The following is a 19,532-nucleotide window of genomic DNA, read 5'->3' on the forward strand; positions in this document are numbered from 1 at the left end:
AGGGCAGAAACATTAAAAACTCTGAATACCTCCAGTATCCCCTTGTGTTATTTACAGGCGCTGTGTTATTTCATATATATTACCTCTCTCCATCTTCCCAGTGACACAGTGAGGTAAGGACTATCTATTTTGTGCTTGAGGAAACCAAAGCTCAGAGAACTTAGTTTGTCCGAGGTCCCCTTGCTAGCATGTACAAAAGCCAGATTTGACCCCTTTCTGACTTCAAAGTCCGCATTTGTATCCATTGTAGATGAATGGAAAGTTCACCAAGAATGCAAACAAGATACATGTTTGGCCACAGGCTGGTCTTTGGATTTAAGGAACAGTTGGAGCGATCAGTGGCAGAGCAGGGGGGACAAGGGGAGGACCTGACAAGAAAGAGGGACTCTTTGCTCTAAATTGACAAGTCACGTCACATACTACACCTGCTGCTGGCCACCTCCGTCTTGGAAGGCTCTTCCATTACAATGAGGCCCAGACCCGGCCCCTCACCCCAGAGAAATACCTCAGGAGAAACAGCCTTGGCCTCCAGAGGTGGCTCTCACAAAGCCCGGCAGCGCCCCCAGCCCTGCTGTACGATAAGATAAGACACCCGAGGGACAGGGGACAGAAGCCAGCCTGGCGACGCCCAGCTGCTCTCTTGGTGACGTCTGTCCACAGCAGACACCGTCCCCCCAGGGACTCCAGGCTCAGCCAGGAGGCCTCTGGTTTTAAGACCAGCTCTACGGAGCTCCGATAACACTGCCTTTCCAGAGCCTTCTGCAATCAGATTTGTCCCCAGCCTTCTGACCGAGCGTGCAGACGAGTCAGCATTCGGTCCCGGGCAGGGGGGTCTTAGCAGTGATGACTGACAGCAAGAAAGGTCCTCGCCTCCCGAGAGTCAGCAGCCCCAGACTGCTGACGCGTGCGGGGCTGGGCACTGTGAGCGGGGCAGGCCTATTTTTGCCCCAGGACAGTGCTGTCAGCAGGGAGGAGGTGAGGGGCACGCCGGAGGGCCTGAGAGCCGGGCACAGCGCCACTGGAACCCGGCGGAGGGCTGGGGCCCCACCAGCCTGTGGAACCTGAAACCCCCCTCCCTGTGGGTTCACCAAAGCCCAGAGAAGGTGAGGGACCCTGACGACTGGAGCCCATCACACCGTTATGAGAAAAGGCGTCGCTCACGATGGTCTTTTTTTCTCTCCGCTTCCGCGTAATCTTGATCGTAACACACTATTCACCACCTGCTCTTGATCATAATACACTATTCACCACCTGCCTGGAAGAGGTATCGTCCCGGGTTATGCTCCGCAGTGTGCGTCGGTCAGAGAGTACTGTCGCCCCTGACAGGCTTCCAAATGCCATGTCACCGTGTCCCCGGTAGACTGTTGTAATAGGCAAATAGGTCCGTGCAGAAGATTGCCAATGGTGCCCTCACTTTACACAGGAGCCACGCTCCTGAAAGTTGTCCTCACATTGAATTTTGTTGGGTCTAGGGGGGGTGGGGGTGGGGGCTCACCTGAGGGCAAGATATTCCACACTAGAACGCACAGGGGTTGCTTACCCTAGCAGAAACACAGAATGTCTCCTTTAATTAATTTTCTCTTTGTATATCTAACTATTTTTGTAAGATTTTATTTTTAAGTAATCTCTGCACCCAACATGGTGTTCGAACTCACAACCCTGAGATCAAGAGTTGTGTGCTCTACCAACTGAGCCAGCCAGGTGCCCCTATATATCTAAATATATTATCTGTATTTAATTTTATCTTTGGTTATGTTTTTCCTGATTATAAAAGAATGACATTTTGGTTGTCAAAAATTCAAATTGAGGGGGATGCCTAGCTGGCTCAGTCGGCAGAGCATCTGACCCTTGATCTCGGGCTCGTGAGTTTGAGCCTCACATTAGGGGTAGAGACTACTTACAAAAATTGTTTTAAAAATCCAAATTGGGAAAATATATAACTTAGAAAGGAAAAGTCCTTATCATGATATAAATTCCTTCCATATATTTTTTCCTGTCCTTATACAAATGTGTAGTAATCTAAAATAGACTGAATTTTTGTTTAATTTTTATCAACATAAGACCATAATCATATTCATAATGACTTTTTCCTCCTCTAAATACATGTTATGTATCTGGCCATATCTATGCATAAATATCTAACTCATTCCTTTCGAGACATGCATAGTATTACATTGTGTGGATGAAATGTACTCTGGGGAACATTTTCTGTGAGAGAAACTCTGAGAAGTGCCCTTAACAGGTAAATGGATGATAATATTTTAAATTTTAATAGATAATTGCCAAATTGTCCTTCAGAAAAGACTGTAGTGATTTGGGTACATTTGGTAGTAAGTTACATTTACATTCCTACCAAGTGGATGAAAATGGTTGTTTATCCACATCGTCACCAACGTTGAATATTATCAGTCAATCAAATCTTGGCCGCCAGTGTAATAGGGGACACACGCACACAGGCACACACATGCTACAGCCATTTGCTTCTTCAGTGGCTTGTTTGTTCTTATTCTCTATTTTTCTATTAGGTTCACTCTAAAGACCTCAATGTATATCAGAGAAATCAGTCCTTTGGCCTATGTGTTGCAATCTTTTTTCTCATTTGCCTTCCTCTTCTGACGTTTATGGTGTGGTGAGAGCACAGGGTTTGAAGGCAGACTCTGACTTTGTCTCCAATTCACCACCTGAATAACCACGGTTTCGTTACTTAACTTCCGGCTCCCCATCTGTAAACTGAGGAATCCGAACAGTGCTTAGCTCAGGAGAGTGATACGAGAATAAAATGAGTGGAGGCATACGAAGTGCTCAGTGTAGTCCTTGTGTGAAATAAGCACTAAGGGGTATATGCTATTATTAATTGCTGGTGCTGTTATGCATTCAAATAGTTTTAATTTTACACAGTCAAGTTTATTGATCCTCTATGGCTTCTGGATTTTCTGTCATGCTTAGAAAGCTTCCTTCCATCTAAGACGAGACAAATATTCGCCAAGGGTGCTTCTTGAAAGGATTCTGCAGAAATCCCTTTATAATATGAATCTTCCATCACCCCCAAAATTTGACTGTTTGCATACCAGGATCCTTTTTTCCAGGAATATTGTTTAATTTAATTTAAGTTTGCTTAAAATAAGAGAAATGTATTCTCTTACAGTTCTGAGGCTAGAAGTCCAAAATCAAGGTGTCAGGAGGGCCTGCTCCCGCCCAAAAGTTCTAGAAAATTCTTCCTATTTCACCTCCCATCTAGTGGACACCAGCAATCCTTGGCCTTCCTTGGTCTGTGGCAGCCTTAGTCCAATCTCTGCCTCTGTCTTTGCATGGTCATCCTCCCTCTGTGTGTCTAAGTCCCTGTATTTTCTTCTCCCCCGTCCCAGTTTTATTGAGAAATAAGCCACTTTTATTGAGACATACAGCACTGTGTAAGTTTCAGGCATGAGGCATGACGGTTTGATTTACGTACATTGTGAGATGATTACCACAACAGGGTCAGCGAACATCCATCCTACGAACACAGCGTGTCTTGGTCTCTGTGGCACAGCAGGGTGCTTCAGTCTTACCCCATATTCTAGAATTCTCTCAGTGGTGTCTTGTTCTTGAATAGTTGTTAGCTGTTCTCGTGAGGGGGAGTGAGGTCAGGAATAGCCTGTATCACCATCTTGGTGACGTCACTCCTCAGGAGGTTGATTTTTTTTTTTAAGGGGAGACTGACTGCATTTAGAGTGTGTGCAGGGGCACCCCCGTGGCTCAGTTAGTGAAACGTCTGACTTCTGGTTTCAGCTCAGGTCATGATGTCACAACTCGTGAGTTCGAGCCCAGCATCCGGCTCTGTGGTGACAGCGTGACGCTGCTTGGGATTCTTTCTCCCTCTCTCTTTTCTCCCCTACCCTGCTCCCACACTCTCTCTCTCTCACTCTCCCTATCTCAAAATAAATAGATAAACTTAAAAAAAAACTAAAAATAAATAAAATAGAGTACGTGCAATGAATAGGTCAGGTCGCCTTTATGGTGTCTTGGTTTGGGGAACAGACCGTGTTAGCTTGCAGTGTTTTGTCTAAAGAGTGGGCCTGGCAGGCCACACCCACCCCCTTCATAAACTAAATAACTTTCACTTGTCAGAAGTGCCGGCTCCGTGCTGAGCTCCCTACCCTGAAGGAGTTCACAGTCCGATGAGAGAACAGATGAGTCATCAGGTGGAAGGTGTCATTGAAGGCCTCGTGGTAGAAATAACATCCTTGATGGATGTTACTGGGTAGATACCAAGGAGGGGGATGGAGGACATTCCAAACAGTGGGGACAAGATGTTCAGTCACTGATCTACAAGTATGTACCCGTCTCCGATGCATCAGACCCTCTTGCTATCTCTATACAAAGGCATGGAGGCAGGGAGGACAGACTCTAGCATTGGAAAGAGGTAGTGAGATGGAGAGTAGCCAGAGGCCAGATCACAGAGCATCAGACTAAGACTTCCTGTCCCAGTTCTAGAACTTTCCTAGTCAGGTAGCCTTAATAAAGTGGCTTCACCCTTCTGGGGCTCATTTTCCTTGTCCTTAATGTACAGCCTCAGCTTATGTCCTTGGGCTGCTAGGAAAATTGTAGAAGAGTACACGTGTGTAAACATTCTGTCCTGTACAATGTACATATTTGACACCCTTAGGGCACTTTGTGCTGCTAATTAATAACGGGAGTTGTTCCTGCCTAAGGGGTTTCGCTGTGGGTTCAGCCCGTCTGTGTCCCCTGGGGCTCCTGCGCCTGCTTCCTGCAGAGGGGACAGTCTCCAGCTGGATCCCAGCTTCCGTGTCCACAGCCCGCCCTGGTTTCCTGCGTCTTGATTCCTGCCTCTCCTAGTCTTTTTGTTGACCGAGATCAGGACTCTACTCCAATGCCCTTTAACCCTGGCAAAGACACTCCACAGGCAGGTCTGAGTCTCCTCCTCTGGCAGGTTGTTTGTGGCAGGATTAGAATTTGCCCCTGGGCACCTGCAGTGTCCCTTTGGCCATGTTTTCCCCAGATGTTAGTATAGGCCCCTCTCTGCCTCTGGCAATTCTCCCATCTGTCCATGGGGAGAAGTTAATGGCATCTTCCAGCCAGACCTCAGCTCCTCTGCACACCACTAGAGCCCATTTGGAAACTACTGGAAACTGTGTCTTCCCCTGGGTGGTAGTGGTTGTCTCAATGCAGAGGACAGCACCCTGCAGTCGTACAGCCCTGTGCACAGGGCACTTGGTGGGAGTTTTGGAAACCTGTGTTCTGTTTTCAGCACCTTCTAGTTGTATGACCTTGGACAAATCCCTGGCCAGCTCTGAACCTCGGTTTCCTCATTTGTAAAATGAGAGGGTTGGCCAAAGGGCTGAAACTGATTTCCTGCTGGCAGGCAGACATGCACGTGGTCTGAAGGTGAATGCCTTTAAGTGGAGCTGGCACTTCCCAATCGGAAGCATCTTCCCCCACTTCTACCACTGAAGGCATCTGAATTTGTGTTCTTTGCTGCTCCCCAGTCCTGGCCCTTGGGAAAGGAGCCAACGGTCCCTAGCCTTTTTGGCACCATTATTTAAAAGGCCACCAGGGGCGCCTGGGTGGCTTAGTCGGTTAAGCGTCCGACTTTTCGCTTAGGTCATGATCTCGCGGTTCGTGGGTTCGAGCCCCGCGTCGGGCTCTGTGCTGACTGCCAGCTCAGAGCCTGGAGCCTGTTCCGGATTCTGTGTCCCCCTCTATCTCTGACCCTCCCCTGCTCACGCTGTCTCTCTCTCTCTCTCCTAGAAATAAATAAAACATTAAAAAAAATTTAAATACAAAAAAATAAAATAAAAAAAAAGGCCACCAAAGGGAAGAGGTAAGTACAGAACCAGATCAGGCTGGGTTCTCTCACTTTCTGGAGACCAACCTTGACCTAAGATGCAAACAGTGAAGAAGTCACCGGGTTTCCCAAGGCCTGTGGTCCTCACGGCATCAAAGAACTCTTTCATCCTTTTCTCCTACACTTACTAGGAGGCTGGTCTGACTTCGCAGGACCTGCTTAGAGGACCTGCTTAGTTAACAACAAGATATGAATAACCCAACTATAAACCCAATATCTAAACCAATTGTTAACCCAACATAGTCTTCTTCATTATTTCAGAAGTATTCTTTTTCGCAGGTTTCTTCTGAGCCTTTTATCACTCAAGTCTTGCCCCCAGCACCATGGCGGGGGCAGTCCCCACGTGGTTTAATGCTTTGCTGTCACTATCTTGAAATTCTCAATAATTTTGAACTTGGGGCCCCACATGTCTCTTCTGTACTGAGTGCGCTCTGCAAATTACTGGGGGTTACATTAAACACATTTGGAAAACTTTTATCATGTGTTCTACCCATCTGTCCCATTAGAGTCCTGGTTCCTAAGACAGACTCTGTGATTACCAGAGAAAGAACATTCTGAAGGATTCTTCTTGTCCTTCAAGGTCCAGATGAGATGACATTAAAGCCATGAAGTCTCCTCTGACCTCCACAATGGATGCTCTCCTATTTCCCCACTTTATCTGTATCCCACACAGCACCCATACCCTTCTTTAATTCATCACAAATGCCCTGTCTGAATGACTCATCTCCACACTATGCCCTCTGTGCTTTGACTTGCCCAAGATAGATAGATGCTCAATAAATGTTTGTTGACTGATTGGAAAGCAAATAGAACTATCTTCTCAGTACAGAGTACAGGGCACTGCACAAGTGGGTGCTCAATCAATGCTGCTGACTCATTCACGGAGCAGGCCAGGCACTTTACAGCATATGGCCATGCCCTTGCCCCAGGCAAGGAGTCACATGGCCCATCAGAGACTTCTATTCCTACTCAGTGAGGATAGAACCATAGAACCAACGAGGTCGAGCGTGGTACTGCTCAATTACAGGGTTTCCTGGCATGGAGGTGGGAGGAAATTACTCCTTACCCTTCCCTGAAGTTTCAAATGCCCTCAAGAGCAGTTATATTAAAATCCCCTGACACTTGCAAAGCCCCTCAAAGTTTGCAAGCCTCTTTGGCAAACATTATTCTCAAACTGTCCCGTCAGTCCAGACAAATACTTAAATACCAATTATGTATTTGTTGTTTTAAGATTTTTTCCTTTTACTGTGTCATGTTCATTGAGGAAAAATCTGAAAATACAGATAGAGCAAAAGGGAAAAGAATACCTCAGGTCCTAGCACCTAGAGATGATACCGTTAATATTTTAGCCCGTAGCCTCTCAGATTTATCTACACGTATAAACACATATCTTTGAAAATAGGATAATGCTAGCACTGTTTTATAATCACGTGATTCCCATTTTTAACAGGTGGGTAGTGGGGGTCCCACGTCACAGTGGGCAGTGTGGAAGGTTGACTGCGGGTGTCCTCTGAGGCCAGGGTCCGCATCTGGGAACCAGGCTGCTGCTTAAGCCCTCAGGGGCCAGAGAGAAGGGTTGCCTCTATTTGATGGCCGTAGGAATGGAACCCCAGCAAAAAAGCTGGGGTTTGCTGGGACTGGGCTTAGGGGAAAAGCCCCCGAACCTCCCCTGGTGCCCCACAGTCCCACGTGGGTGAGGCTCCAGAGCTCCTACCGCTGCAAAACTGGACTTTGCCTTGCAGTAAACAGTCACAGGGATGACAGGGGTCGGCTGTCGGGCAGGGGGCCCAGAGGGAGCTTGGTGGCAGGATCGACCTGGAGACGATGACCCCAGAGAGCAACTGGATATTTGCTGGGTGGCCTTGAAGGGCCTGCCCTTTTTGTATTTTTAGAAAGGGAGTGAGAGCACAGCGGTGGCCCAGCAACTGCCTCATTGCCCTGGGGCATTGCCCCGGGCTGTACAAAGGGTCCTTCCAGCCAGGTTCGCGGCAGGACCAGCTGGCCTTCCTGCCTTCTTTACTCCTTCAGTCCCTCCCCCCACCCTCTTCTCCTTCTTTCCTTCCTGAGCACACACTACTGGTCAGATACTGAGTCAGGCACTAGAAGAAAGATTTTCTCAGAGATCCGGCCTTCAAAAGCTAAACAGAGGCTTCCAGAACAACACAGTTGTTAAGAGTTTGAGCTCTGGTCTCAGACAGAGCTGCGTTCAAATTTTGACTCGCCCTTGTTACTTAACACCCTTGAACCTGCCCGTCTCCTGGCAGGATTCTACAAGAAGCGAGAAAATGCATAAAAACACTTAGAAGAGCGCCCAGAACAGGGCGGGTTCTGAATAAATAGAGCTACTACAAGAGAAGGTGTACATGTGGAAGAATTCTAGAGTTTGGGCTGGTTAACATGTTCAGCACCCACGACAGATCTAGCTCTAGAGAATCCCTGGGGGCTGGGTGAGAGCCCGCCTGGACCCACTGGACATGTTTGCCAAGGGTTTGGCAGCCTTTGGCAGAGGGTCATTCCTGCCACGTACGTGGCCTGGGCCACACGCTAGTTCCTCACGGCGAGGGAGGAGGGGTGGGGGCCTCTCCTTCCACAAAGGAGGAAGCTGAGAGGCAGCGAGGTTGCACGACCTGCCTGAGAGAAGAAACGGCCGCCAGGCTCAGTTCAGATCCCAGCACAGTGCCCACCATCTGCTCAGCCTTCCTCTCCCCAGATGCCGGCCCACGGCCTCAAAGCTGGCGCTCAGAGTGCGGGGCCTGGGGGAACGTGTGGGTGTACAACCTCACGTCTGTGTTCAAATCCTGAAGAAGGAAGAGAGCAGGTGTGAGAAGCCAGGCAGGTCTGCTGGGCTGAGCGAGACTCCTGGGGCTCGGCTGGCAGGCTGGCGTGAAGCCAAGACGTCTTTGGGTTGGCTGAAGCCATGGGGTTGGAGGGGGGGGCAGGGTTGGCCGACCCTTGACGGCCGTTTCCACCCAGGCTGTGGTCCAGGGGACTCTGCTCTAGGAACTCCTCTCCATCTCAATCCCATGTGCCTCTGGAGCTGCAGTGAACATAACAGCATTGCTTCCTCACTTGCAGCCTGTTTCATCTATGCCAGGACCCAGGCACTGTGACCACATGGATAGGACACACACACACACACACTCACACACACACACACACGTGCGCTAAAGCTATAGGGAGTCCTGAGAGGGTCAGGAGTCACATGCCCATGTAAGGAGCTCCAGATAAGAGACCTGTGGAGCACAGCTCACCATGGTTCTGCCTCATAAGCCCCCTCCGAAGGAATACAGGTGGCAAATGCATCATTCGTTCACTCAGCAAGCCGGGCTGGGTGCCAGGCTCTGGGATATAACAGTGAACAAGACAGATAAAGTCCTTGTTCCCATGACGTTTATCTGCTGGGGTGGGACTGAAACGGTCTTTTTATCTCCTGGCTTCCCCCTTTATACGCTGCATTTCTCTGCTAAGCCTTGTCATTTTAGGGGATTAGGCGAACAGGGCTACAGGGAAGGCAGGGATCTCTGTTGTATCCTCGATGCCGAGCACATGTTTGTTAAACTGAACCGAGCAGGAATCTTGGCAGGCTCTCCCTGCAGGGCTGGGTGGGGCGGGAAACGCACCACCTTCCCTTTTCCCACCTCACCATCAGATACGATCTGCTTTGTGAGGTCTTCTCACCTGGACTGTTGCCAGAGACTGCGGGCACAGCTCTCACAGCTTCTTAGTCTGATTGCCTGAAATCCCGAGGAAACCATCCCCAACTTTTGGAAGTGTATCATCTGGTGGCGACATACGAAACTCATATGCACCATCGTGTGGAATGCTGATATTTTGCTTTCCGATTAACTGTTCTGAAAGCCATTTACACCTACCTGTGCATAGGCGTCCTATCTGGATTTAGGTTCCACCACAAAATATGAGGTTCTACAAGACCAAGAAATGCTCTGAGTCAAGACATAAAGAGAATCTGAGGGTAAATGTACCAGAGCCCTCTGAACAGGCACATGGTCAGTAGTGCCAGGCAGCGCTGAACACTGGGTAGACAGGATCTGGTGGAGGATGGTGGCTGCTGGTGTGAAATACAGATTTTGATGTAGTCACTATTCAGAGCAAAGATCTAAGTGTGCTTACCTATACGCACTTTAGACAAGCGCCCACTTTTGAGAGGTTTACAACGGCCTACGCTTCAGGAGCTGTGTGCTGTAGTGGTTAAGGATACAGGCTCCAGAGCCTTCCTGGGTTCAGACCCTGGCTCTGATATTTATTAATTTTTTTAAATGTTTTTATTTATTTCTGAGAGAGAGAGAGAGAGAGAGCAGGGGAGGGTCAGAGAGAGAGGGAAACACAGAATCTGAAACAGGCTCCAGGCTCTGAGCTAGCTGTCAGCACAGAGCCCGACGCGGGGCTCAAACCCACGAACCGTGAGATCATGACCTGAGCCGAAGTCGGACGCTTAACCGACTGAGCCACCAGGCGCCCTGGCTCTGATATTTAACAGCCAGTGATCCTGGGCAAAATTACTGAATTGTTCTGAATCTCAAGGTTCTCATCTATGAAATAGGTGTTGTTAAAAGAACTCAGTGACAAGATCAATGTGGAAATGTCGGACACCAAGCCTGCAAGACAGTAAATACTAACTACTACACTTTGGCAGCACGGTGTAGACCAATGGGCCTCAAACTTGAGCTCACATGAGCATCACCTGAAAACAGAGGCTGCTGGCTGCTACCCTGAGCTTCTGATGGGGGGGGGGGGGAGGAAGACTCTGACAATTTGCATTTCTAACAAGTTCTATTGCTACCACTCCTTCCTCAGGGACCGCCTTTTAAGAACCACTGGTATGGAAGAAAGAATGTAGTTTAGGATTTTGACACTGAGACCACCCCGTAGTATCTATCTGGTGACTCTGAGCAGATGGTTTCTTTGAGCCTCAGTGACTTCATTTGTAAAATGGGACTGCCAGTAGCCACTTCGTGGGGGTTGTGTCTGGCCTACGGCATTATCATTAGGTGTCGTTGTTCACATTTTAGCCCAATGTGTTGGCCCTTGCAAGCTGAGGAGGATTACAATGAGTGGGGGGAGGTGGGGGGAAGCCTGGGGAATGCTGCTGGAACCCAAGGTCAAAATGGGGTCTGGAGCAAAATGCCAGGCAGGTCTTGGGAGCCCCAGAGCAAAGTGCTCACTTAAAAAGTACTCTTGCTTAGGGTATTGGGAGAGAGCGGAAAACTCCTTTGGAAATTTCTATGTGGCCAATCCATGATTAATTTTGGACCTAACTGAGAGAACAGTGTTTCCTGAAAGCCACTGACAAGGTGACCTCTCGCAGGGGAGGTGGAAAATGCTTCCTAAGAAAGAGCAAACAGGCCCCATGGGGTTCTATTGCAACCCCTGTGTCTTCCTGTCCCTCCCTGCACACTCTCTTCCTTTTATATATAGCCCCCTTTTGTTAGAAAGCAGCCCCGTCACCTCCTTTCCTCTCAAAGGGATCAAAAAAGCACTTGGATTCCTGACCCCTGGGCAGGTGGAGCTAAGGCGGGCTTGCCGAGCTGTTTCCCTGTAGCCCCCTCCCCCTGGTGGAGAACAGTGGCATTGCAGACCTTCCCGGGGGAGGCTTCTCCCCACCTGTCCGGTGTTCAATCTCGAAAGCCCAGGTTTGCAGCCCAGATCAAGGCCTGGAGCTTCTCAGCAAGACTGCGCCCAAGGCTTGGAGGAGATTTCTGGGTTGGCTGGGAATAATAGTCCAGTATTATTATCACTGGAATAGCATGCAAAATATACCCCACACGAGACAGTTTAGAGACTGTTGATTTTTAAGAGTGAGGTCCACTGCTCTTGGCATGGGGAAGCCGGCTGTCAGAGCGCTAGCCCCAGACGGAGGCCTCAGGGGTCTGGGCCTTTGCAGGTTTGGGCCTGGATATATGTGGCAGTCTCCAATCTGAGCCATTCACTCCCTGAGGGGGGATACCAGTGGATAAGGGGCTTTTTTTTTTTTTTTTAAGTTTATTTATTTATTTATTTTGAACAGGAGGTGGGGAGGGGGCATGCAGAAAGATAGGGAGAGAGAATCCCAAGCAGGCTCGGTGCTATCAGCACACAGCCCAACATGGGGCTCAATCTCACAAACCACAAGATTCTGACCTAAACCGAGATTAAGAGTCAGACCCTCCCTTAAGGACTCAGCCAGCCAGGTGCCCCCAGGGACTTTTATTTTAAAGGCAGATTCACTGTCCAAACACTACTCCCCTCACCCAGAAGCCATTGTATGTGAATCCCACCCTCAAAGATCCTTTCCTGGAAAAAATTCTTTCAAATAAAAAATTCAACATTACCATCATTTATTGTGCATGTAACTGTGGGCATGTCACCAAGCAAGGCACCCAGGGGACCCAGGTATACTGAAGATGCAATCCTTGCCTTAAAGCAGGCAGCCGGAGGAGCTGTCGGGGGAGGTCTAAGCAAAGCCTGAGGCCAGTACAGGCAGGGCAGCCTCTGCACAGGGTCTGGGCAGAGTGTGCTTAGGGACAGGTTCTAGAAGGGATGGGAAGCTTGGGAGGGTGGGGAGGGCATGGGAAAGAAAGGCCTTAAGTCCTGGAGCCGAGCAAGAGCAGGCCGGGAAGGGTGGGGTGTGTTCAGGGAACAGTGAGTAATCTGGTGTGGCCCAGGGCTGTTGAGCATCACTGTGCCTGGCACCGGCCGAGTGGTAATAAGTGAGGGTTTGCTCTCTGCCCCCTCCCAGGGGTGGGAGGAGGAGCAGTGCGCCAGGCTAGAGAGAGGGGTAGCAGTGAGGACCTGCAGCCCTGAGTTCTGGCAGGGACCCCAGACCCGGTGTAGGGGGCTTGTCTGAGAATTTCCCTTCCTTTTTTTTTTTTTTTTTTAATGTTTATTTATTTTTGAAAGAGAGAGAGACAGAGCACAAGTGGCGGAGGGGCAGAGAGAGAGGGAGACACAGAATCCGAAGCAGGCTCCAGGCTCTGAGCTGACAGAGCCACCCAGGCGCCCGGAGAATGTCCCTTCCTGACACACGGGCCGGGGGTGAGGGGAGAGGTTGTTGAAATAAGCAGAGGTATCTCGATGACCATAGGGTTTGCTGGAAAGGCTAATGGTGCCTTTGAAATCTGGGCTGGGACAGGCCCTGAGTCACAGCATATTATTTAAAATGCGTCCTAGGCCCACAGGTGCCACGTCTAATCCAGAGTGGAGGAGATTCTTCTCTCCTGTTTGAATACTTTATAGTTTTAAATTCACCCGCTTTATCTCATCGATCTGTTTAACAGCCGCTTTGTGCTCAACAGGGCAGATCTTACTCCCATCCCACGGCTGGAGAAGCTAAGGGCTGGGTGTGATGAAGTTCTACATTCCACTTAGGTTTAGCCATTGGACTCCGTATAGCGAACGTTTGTTTTTGTTTTAGTGTTCTTATTTTTTAGAGAGTTCAAACATTCAAACATTCACAATTCAAAAGGTATGGATAAAAGTCTCTCTATTAACCCTATCTTCCCAGCCCCCTGGGTCATTTTTTTGCCGGCTGGAACCCAAGCCTTTCTGCCACCTGGTGCAGGGGCTCAGGGACACTGTAGATTCGGGAAAGCCCGAGGCAAATTTCACCGCTAGGGGTGTTTTACCTCTTCTTAGCAGTGGTGCTAGGGGTGTTTTACCTCTTCTTAGCAGTGGTGCGTATGTGTCCTCTGCGGACTAATTGTCTTCTTTCATCTTAGACCACTTGGTTTTATCTTTCCATCCTAAAAACCCTGGAGGCAGGGAGTATGCCTTCAATTTCTGGGAGGCAGTAGAGTAGGGATTAACATTATAGGCTCTGGCATATAGAAAATTGGGATAAAAACTGTGCTGTGTGAGCTTGCACAAGTTACTTAGGTTCTCGGAGCCTCCACTTTCCCAACGACAATGATCATGCCCTTACCAACTTCACAGGGTTCTTGTGAAGACTCAGTGAGATGACTCAAGGTGTCGTGTTTAACCCTGGGCCAGGCGCAAGGTATGCACTCTGTAAGAGGGAACTGTGATTTGCAGGGTACTGAGCTTGCACACGGTAAGACAGACCAAGGCATCCGTTCAAACTTCATTCTGACAGGGGATTAGGGAGCTCAGGCACCTGATTAAAAGCATGTTAAATAGTAGGTCACCCAAATCCATAAGTTTGAGCAAATCATTCTTCCTGGGCTGGATCCGCCCTTTCCCCCAAAGCAGCCTTGGGGGAAAGGCTTGGCTCATCCCCGTCTTCTTTTCAGGAGAGGCCTGGATTTTCTGGATAGTTGGTCATTTCGAGGCCAACAGAAAGGCCAAGAAGGCATGTGCCTATTTAGTCTGTAGCCCTGAGCCTAAGTTGATCCACAGGGAGGCTGCCATATGGTTTTTCTCAGGGCTGACAGCAATGACTCACTGTAGGGTCACCCATGCCCTTGAACTGCCTTGGGCAAAGTGAATCACTGGACCTGACTCTGGGCCTTGCTCCACAGCTGCCTGACATCCGCCTCTTTCAGGGGAATGTCCTCAACCCCTGAGATTCTCAGACAGGGGGGCTTCCCTGCTCCCACATCATTCTGTGTTCAAAGGGACCCAAGAAATCACTCATTCTAACCCTCCTCATCTCACAGATAAGAAAAGCAGCCCATTGGTGGCTACAGGAGTGCTCATTCTTCTATACCTCGTACCAGACCCAAGATTTGAACCCGGGTCCAGGGTGCCTTCTGTGATCCTCTCCTGGCTGCCACAAACCCCTACCTCTCTGCCTGCTCCTTCCCCATAGAGCACTCACTCCCTGCCTCAGGCTCCAGGTCCTAAACATACGGAGTGGCAGATTCCAAGGCTTTGGGGTAGGACAGTTAGGTGCCCCTTTGAAATCTGGTTTCCATGAAAGGACAGAATGAGTTCTTGGAGCTTGTGGTCCCCCCCTGCCCATAATGTCACTTAACAATGTAAAAATGTGTTTACTTTTCTGTTGAAAGAGACATTCCTTTCCTATCCAACTCAAGATTTGTAAAGAAACAAAACTATAGGTCAACAAGGATGAAGGGGATACATGATTGCCCAGCAGGACGATGGAGCAATCCATGACTTCCAGGGATGGCATCCACACGGCCTGGGGAGCTGGGACCTGGCAAGACAAACGGGGTGACAGGGAAGTCTGAGTTGGAACAAGGGGAAAGGACAAGGAAGAGAGAGGAAATGATTGTACTGGGGCAGGCCCAGGAGTGGGGCCAGCTGGGAGACAAGGGATGGATCTCCAACCCCTCTGCCTCATGCCACCCCACGCGACACACTCACGCTCTCTTGTCATCCAGAATCCCCATAATGGGACTCTGGATGCATTCCCATCTACCCCCACGCCCACCCCTGCTCCAACTTCTTACCAATCAAATCCCCCCGTTGGGTTTCAGGCGCCATGATTTCGATGGGCTGCCTTTCCCACGAGCATATGCATTTTAAATAGGGATTCTGGAATCTCAGGTTTGGCCTGCTGCTGTCTTCAAGTAAAGGTGGAGGGGCTGAGGGGCGTGGGATGGAATAAGACAGAAGCTACTGAGGGACAGGGTCACTGAAAGATCTCAGACTGAGGGAAAACAGAAGAGCTTGGCGTTCGCCTCCCTCTGGGAAGAAACAAAGTCTCATTCTGCCTCTGCATAGCCTCCACGCCTCCAGAGAATGGACTTTCCTTCTTTTTCATAGAAACTGAGGCCCAAAGTGCTAAGCCCAGAGACAGAGCTGGGCCCGAAGGCTGAGAGTCCTAACCCCGCAGCCCCTGCTCTGAGGAGCCAGATGAACCAGGCCAGGGGCTGGGGTGAGAGCCTGTGGGTTTAAGGAGAGGGGAGACTGGCCTTGCTGGGGGACAGAGGCAGTCCTGGGGGGTGGGGGGGGGGACTAGGGCCAAGGCCAGCGGAGAGAGCTGGCCAGAGCCGGTGATTCCCAAGTCCCAAGAAGTATAAATGACTCATGCTGGGTGGCTCTGCACGCCGGCCCAGCCCACATTCCCGGGCCTTTGTTCCCAGCCAGCCTGGGCCTGGCCTTAAAGGGCCAGTTCCTGGGGGCCTCAGCGAGGGCTGCCCGCGCCCCCCCACCCCCCATTTTAACCCTGGCCCTTCCTTCGGTTGTTCCTAGTCTCTGGGCTGTAGGCAAAAAGGGTGGCGTCCTGCGGAATTTAGGGGTTGATCCAATTGAATCTTCAAGCTGTAAGGGAAGGCTGTCAGGTCATTTCATCCATCCCTCTGCCTCTGCACTAAACTGGCCAAGAAGGATTAAGAAAACCCTTGTCCTGCTTTTTAAAGATGCGACCGAGGGGGGGGGGGGACCCCTTTCAAAGCAACTTATTGCAGAGTCTCAAACCATCTCCCTTCTAACACCATCCCCCCCCCCCTCCGCCCTCCGCCCCCGGGCTGCGGGCTGGGCTGGAGGCCCCTCTCCCAGGGCCCCTCCCTCTATTTTCTCCCCACCCCACCATGGGCCCGGTCAGTATTGTTTTCTTGAGCTCTCATTTGACACGTGTGTTTACTGGGTTTTAGGTTGGCCCATCCGGACTTGTGAACCCGGCTCCCTGTGCTGGGCCTCCGAGGGGTCCGGGTTTCGGGCCAGTCCTGTCTTGCCCGTGGATTCCTCGGGGGAGAAACACCATCGCGGCGCCCGCGCCACCGGGCCGCCTCAGGAATTTCTTTGGACCTCGTGCGCCACCATGTGGACATTCTGGAGATCTGGAGCCTAGAGGGGGCTCCCGACAGACATTTCCCACAGCCACCAAACCAGACACTGAAAAAACATCCTTAGCTAGAAAGTAGCCCTGAATTAGCACAAATCAAAATAAAAGCAGGCCATAAATCAGAGAGGTAAAGATAGGACTGTACCCTCTGTGAAACAATGGCTTTCCTCTTCCTTTTTTTGGTATATATATATATATATATATTTTAAATGTTTATTTATTTTTGAGAGAGAGAGAAAGAGACAGAGACAGAGCGTGAGTGGGGCAGAGGGCAGAGAGAGAAGGAGACACAGAATCTGAAGCAGGCTCCAGACCCTGAGCTGTCATTACAGAGCCCAGTGTGGGACTCGAACCCACGAACTGGACACTTAACCAACTAAGCCACCCAGGCGCCCCAACAATGGCTTTCTTAGAGCCACTGAACAACAGAAGCCAGCCAGCTCAATTAAAACTTATAGATAGCAATACTTTTTGTTAAAGCTTGGGAAGATCTTTGTGTCCCCCAAGCAAAGGGGACTCCTTCTGTCCCCCAGCCCCTCACTTACAATTTGAGCAGTGCTCTGAACACACTAGAGCTTTGGGCTTAAGGTTTTGTCCACTGTTAATATGCAAATTTTAACAGAAAGGGTCTTCTTGGATGCTTTCACAGTGATTTCAGGGTTTATCAGATCTTGAGCTGGGTTTGGAGGGAGTAGAAAGTGCCAAGCTTGTGTCTACGGGAGAAACTGGAAGGTGAGATGATGGCAGGAGGAGTGAGGACCACCAATAGGAAACTCCGCGGGCAGGGAAGCCCCGCTCACAGCTGTTCTCCAGTCAGAGCCCTGGGGGCTGCTCCATAGACTCTGTCACTTACTAAGTGTCCTTTGTACCCAGGACAAACTTGTACCAAATGGGCTAGACCCACAGGCTGTAGCTTTGGGGCCTCTCTGGGACACTGGCCTTGGCATCCCTGCCCCAACCAAGGCTGCAGACAAGCCCAACATCTAGAAGGAGTACCCAGAGTCCTCTGAGACCTGCCCCATCCATCCATCCATCCATCCATCCATCCATCCATCCATCCATCGATCCATCCATCCGCCCACTCAATGGAAAACCTCTGTGGTCATCTGCGGGGTCCATTCCCCTACCTCCAGGTGGTCACATCTTTCGAAGTTCTGACTTCCTCTCCTTTCTCACTTTCTCTCCTTCAGTTCCTTGCCATCCTGATCCTAAATCAGACCATAGTCTTTCAGTGGATCTCCCTGCTTCTGGGCTCTCCTGGACCCATGCATCCCCAGCACCCCTCCTGAATTCATCTCCCTAAAACACACCCAAGTTCTCCTGAGTGATTGCAGACACTGCCTGCAGTGCCCAGTCTGAATTTCTGGGCCCAAACCAGACACCCACTCCACAGGCCCCTCCGTCTTTCAGAGTGAGTGACTTCCTGAAAATAAGAGCTTTGTTTTATATTTTAAAATCAAATCAAATGTAAATTATATGGCAATAAATTTTAGCCAAAAAAATAATTAAAAAACAAATTGAATGAAGAACTTTTTCCCTAGCATGCGTCGCTGTGTGCATATAGACACGTGTTCGGATGTGCATGGCTATGGCCTCAGGGCTCCTGGCCGCTCTGTTGAGTGGGAGCCAAGTACAGCTCCGGACCCATTTGCTAAGCTGTGCACCCTGCCTCGGGGCCACAGCATTCTGGGAGAAGAGGTGCCTTTCCTAGTCCCCCCAAGCCTCAGAGCTCCTCCTAGTGTCTTCTGAGATGCTTTCCTCCCAGAGGAAAAGAGAGAGGCTCAAGGTCAGGCTGGGCGCAGGCAACACAGAGAAGATAATGAGGTTGGTGTATCTTAAAAGCGGCTGAGAACTCCTCCCCACCCCCTTCTTCAGATGGATGTGCGAAGGTGTGAGGGAAGGGCCACCCTGGGGAAACATAAATGACAACATCCCATCATTTCAAAGTTCAAAGGTCCATAAGGGCTTTCTAGTCCACCTCGTCATACTTTTTTTTTTTTTTAATTTATTTTTGAGAGGGAGATAGAGCCAGCATGAGCAGGGGTGGGGGTCAGAGAGAGAGGGAGACACAGAATCTGAAACTGGCTCCAGGCTCTGAGCTGGCAGTCAGCACTGATCCTGATGCGGGGCTCAAACCCACAACCATGAGATCATGACCTGAGCCAAAGTCGGACGCCCAACCGACTGAGCCACCCAGGTGCCCCCACCTCGTCGTTCTTGCAAGCTATAACACTGAGAAGGGTGCTGCTTGCTCTCGTTTTCCCACCTGGTTACGGGAGAGCTTAAAAACCTCTCTTTCCAGTCCCTTAACTGCTTCCCTTTCGGGAGCCTCTGAGGTAAGCCTGCACTTTCTCCCTTACAGCCTGGGAACCCCAACCCCAGGGGGAGCCAGCCCATCAACCTGAACCACTATGCCACCAAGAAGAGCGTGGCCGAGAGCATGCTGGACGTGGCCCTCTTCATGTCCAACGCCACGCGGCTGAAAGCAGTGCTGGAGCAGGGCCCGTCAGCTCACTACTACACCACCCTCGTCACCCTCATCAGCATCTCTCTGCTGCTGCAGGTGGTCATCGGCATCCTGCTCGTGGTGATCGGTGAGGAGCCCAGGCCTGGACTCGGCCTTGGCGCCCCCTAGTGGCAAGAAAAGCCCCAACCGCTTCCCTGCGCCTCCCTGCGTTTGCGCCTGCCTGCTTCTCAACCTTGCACTAACCTGGCGGTAACCCTCCGCGCTACAACCGCCCAAGTAACAACTCCTCCACAGTGCGAGCAGGCTCCCTGTCCTACCTCCTGGTACCACACATAGTGGTCACTCCACAGCACCTGCTGAATGACTATCTTCACTAGCAGAGGTCCCTAGAGCCTTTTGTGGGAGCACCCATCCGCACTCTTAAGATCCAGGGTAATTTCCCAAATCCCGATTCCATTAAGTACTTTGCGGCTGCCCCACGCACTGGGCACTGAGGGAGAAGGCGGCTCAATGCG

The 19,532-nt window shown here is 50.3% G+C and overlaps 1 protein-coding gene and 1 long non-coding RNA gene across 2 annotated transcripts in view; one reads left to right on the forward strand and one right to left on the reverse strand.

Annotated features, from left to right (window-relative positions):
* NINJ2 (ninjurin 2) overlaps positions 1-19,532 on the forward strand; it is a 78,658-nt gene that overhangs the window by 57,910 nt on the left and 1,216 nt on the right. Inside the window, exon 2 of the mRNA XM_039236374.1 lies at positions 18,913-19,144. Within this exon, the coding sequence (XP_039092305.1) occupies positions 18,913-19,144 (232 nt within the window). The remainder of the gene's footprint in view (positions 1-18,912; positions 19,145-19,532) is intronic.
* Positions 2,554-18,995, reverse strand: LOC120234497. The gene is made up of 3 exons (XR_005529109.1): positions 18,911-18,995; positions 8,470-8,476; positions 2,554-2,566 (listed from the first exon to the last, which is right to left on the reverse strand). It is a non-coding gene; the product is annotated as an uncharacterized LOC120234497 (long non-coding RNA).

Source organism: Hyaena hyaena, unplaced genomic scaffold, assembly GCF_003009895.1.
Source record: "Hyaena hyaena isolate Hyena2069 unplaced genomic scaffold, ASM300989v1 scaffold_108, whole genome shotgun sequence".
NCBI classification, from domain to species: Eukaryota; Metazoa; Chordata; class Mammalia; order Carnivora; family Hyaenidae; genus Hyaena; species Hyaena hyaena.